Raw genomic sequence first — 2,051 nt, 5'->3', positions numbered from 1 at the left:
GACGTGCTGTTCAGGATCTGGAGCAGGTTCCTCAGACACCTCTGTCACAGACTGCAGCTCCACTCCCAGAACTGAACCAGCTATCTTCATGAGTTCAAGTCTGTTGGCATCAGCTTTCTTCACCTGCTGCCCCAGCACACCACAGAACACCAGATCTCTCCAGTTTGAGCTTCTCTCCATTGGCTCCCTGCCAAGTCCAGAATAGAATTCAAAATCTTACTTCTAACCTACAAAGCTCTCAACAACCTAGCTCCATCTTGTATTACAAATCTTATTGTTCCATATTTTCCCAACAGAACACTTCGTTCTCAGACTGCAGGTTTACTTGTGGTTCCTAGAGTTTCCAAAAGCAGAATGGGAGGAAGCTCTTCCAGTTCTCAGGCTCCTCTCTTGTGGAACCAACTTCCAGTTTCTGTCCGTGAGGCTGACACATTGTCCAGTTTAAGACTTTCCTTTTTGATAAATCCTATAGTTAGTCGTCTTGGTTTCCTGAGCTGTTCCTTATCCTATGCTGCTATAACCTTAGACTACTGGAGGACAAATTGACCTCATTTCATCAAATGAATAGTTTGTATTTATTATTCTTTCTTGTGCCCTGAGACGACTTCTGTTGTGATTTGGTGCTAATAAATAAACTGAACTGAATTAAATTAAATTGGAAAAAACAAAACACACCTTTCTTCTTATACATGGTGTAGTTCCAAAAACATGAAGCTTTACATTCATTCCAATCCCAACAATCTCGAATGTATCATACGTAAAGTTTGGATAGTTTTCTGAATATATGTTACGCATTTGAAAACTGATGCACAGGTGTTCCTCATTTCCTGTCTTGTAGGCAGCGGAGAGACCCCCACCCTTGAAACCATCGACTCTTATATGAAGAAGCTGCACAGCATCATCGTCAGTAACCCCCAGGACCACGAGCATCTCATCAGCACTGTGAGGGACGTGGTCAACCGCTTGGACAGGTAACACCTTCCTCTGTGGATATTTAACTACTGTGTTTTTCAGCCTATAAGTCACTTTTTTAATAATAATTTGCATGCCCTGCGACTTATATGGCGAAGCGACGTATTTTTGGATTTTTTCTCATATTTATAAACCAGTTCTTGGCTGAGATTTGACCGTTTTCATTCATTCCGACTGAAAATACTGAACACTACCATTTTCAGCCACTAAATGGCACTCAAGGTGTATGGCATGCCGTTGTGTCATGTAATAGGTAAAAAGTGGCTATTAATGACACAATCAGCTTGACATAGGCTGCCGCCTTCGTTCTGCTCGTCAGGAGCAACTGTCCAATCAGCTTCATTTTGCTGCGCCGTCCCGGTGAAATGCAGCTGATTTTACCGTCGAAGTGCATTTATTAAGGAAAAGTTCAACTGAGACACAACTTTGCTATAATGTTGAGCAAACAAATAATTGTTTTTAAGTGTTAATCTTGTTGAAGTCCTTCCATGCACGCTCCCGTAGCTACCATTTGGCAGCCAATCGATTTTTGGCTCAACACCAGCCCACATTTCCAGATTGTCAGTGGTGACGCATAATAGATGCGACATATACAGTGAAGCGACGTATTTATGGATTTCTCCACTTAGACATTCACTGCCTGACCAAAAAAAAGTCTCCACATGGATTTAACTAAGCAAATCGATAGGAGCCTCCTTTTGGATCATCACTGCATGGGCGATTATCTGCAACAAGTTATTTAACCCCAACTGGTGCAATGAGTCGCTTCTCATTTCTTCAACAACATGATGAAAGACTCGTGGCGTGGTCGTGGAAAAGATGCCAGCCTGTTTGAGAAGGGTCACATCATTGGCGTGCATTTGTGAAAGAGTGGTTCTGGGAGCATGAGACACCATTGTCCCACATGGATTGGCCACCACAGAGTCCAGACCTTAAACCCGTTGAGAATCTTTGGGATGTGTTGGAGAAGGCCTTGCGCAATGGTCATGCCATACCATTTTATTTATAGACCAAGGCCAACCAAAGTGCTGTACAAACAGAAAAACAGGCAACACACAAAGCAACATACAAAATGAGGT

At 42.7% G+C, this 2,051-nt stretch overlaps 1 protein-coding gene across 6 annotated transcripts in view; it reads left to right on the top strand.

The window, feature by feature from the left end:
• Positions 1-2,051, top strand: part of hmg20a (high mobility group 20A) — a 39,618-nt gene that overhangs the window by 36,676 nt on the left and 891 nt on the right. For 5 of the 6 annotated variants that reach the window (XM_037682524.1, XM_037682527.1, XM_037682525.1 and 2 more), the window contains exon 8: positions 839-971. In XM_037682524.1, coding sequence (XP_037538452.1) covers positions 839-971 — 133 coding nt within the window. Of the gene's footprint in view, positions 1-838; positions 976-2,051 lie in introns of those variants that run through there. The other variant, XM_037682522.1, reaches the window with a different exon arrangement.

Source organism: Nematolebias whitei, chromosome 10 (assembly GCF_014905685.2).
Source record: "Nematolebias whitei isolate Nwh7 chromosome 10, NemWhi1, whole genome shotgun sequence".
Taxonomy (NCBI): Eukaryota; Metazoa; Chordata; class Actinopteri; order Cyprinodontiformes; family Rivulidae; genus Nematolebias; species Nematolebias whitei.
The sequence above is the reverse complement of the archived record's forward strand: the minus strand, read 5'-3'. Positions and strand labels throughout refer to the sequence as shown.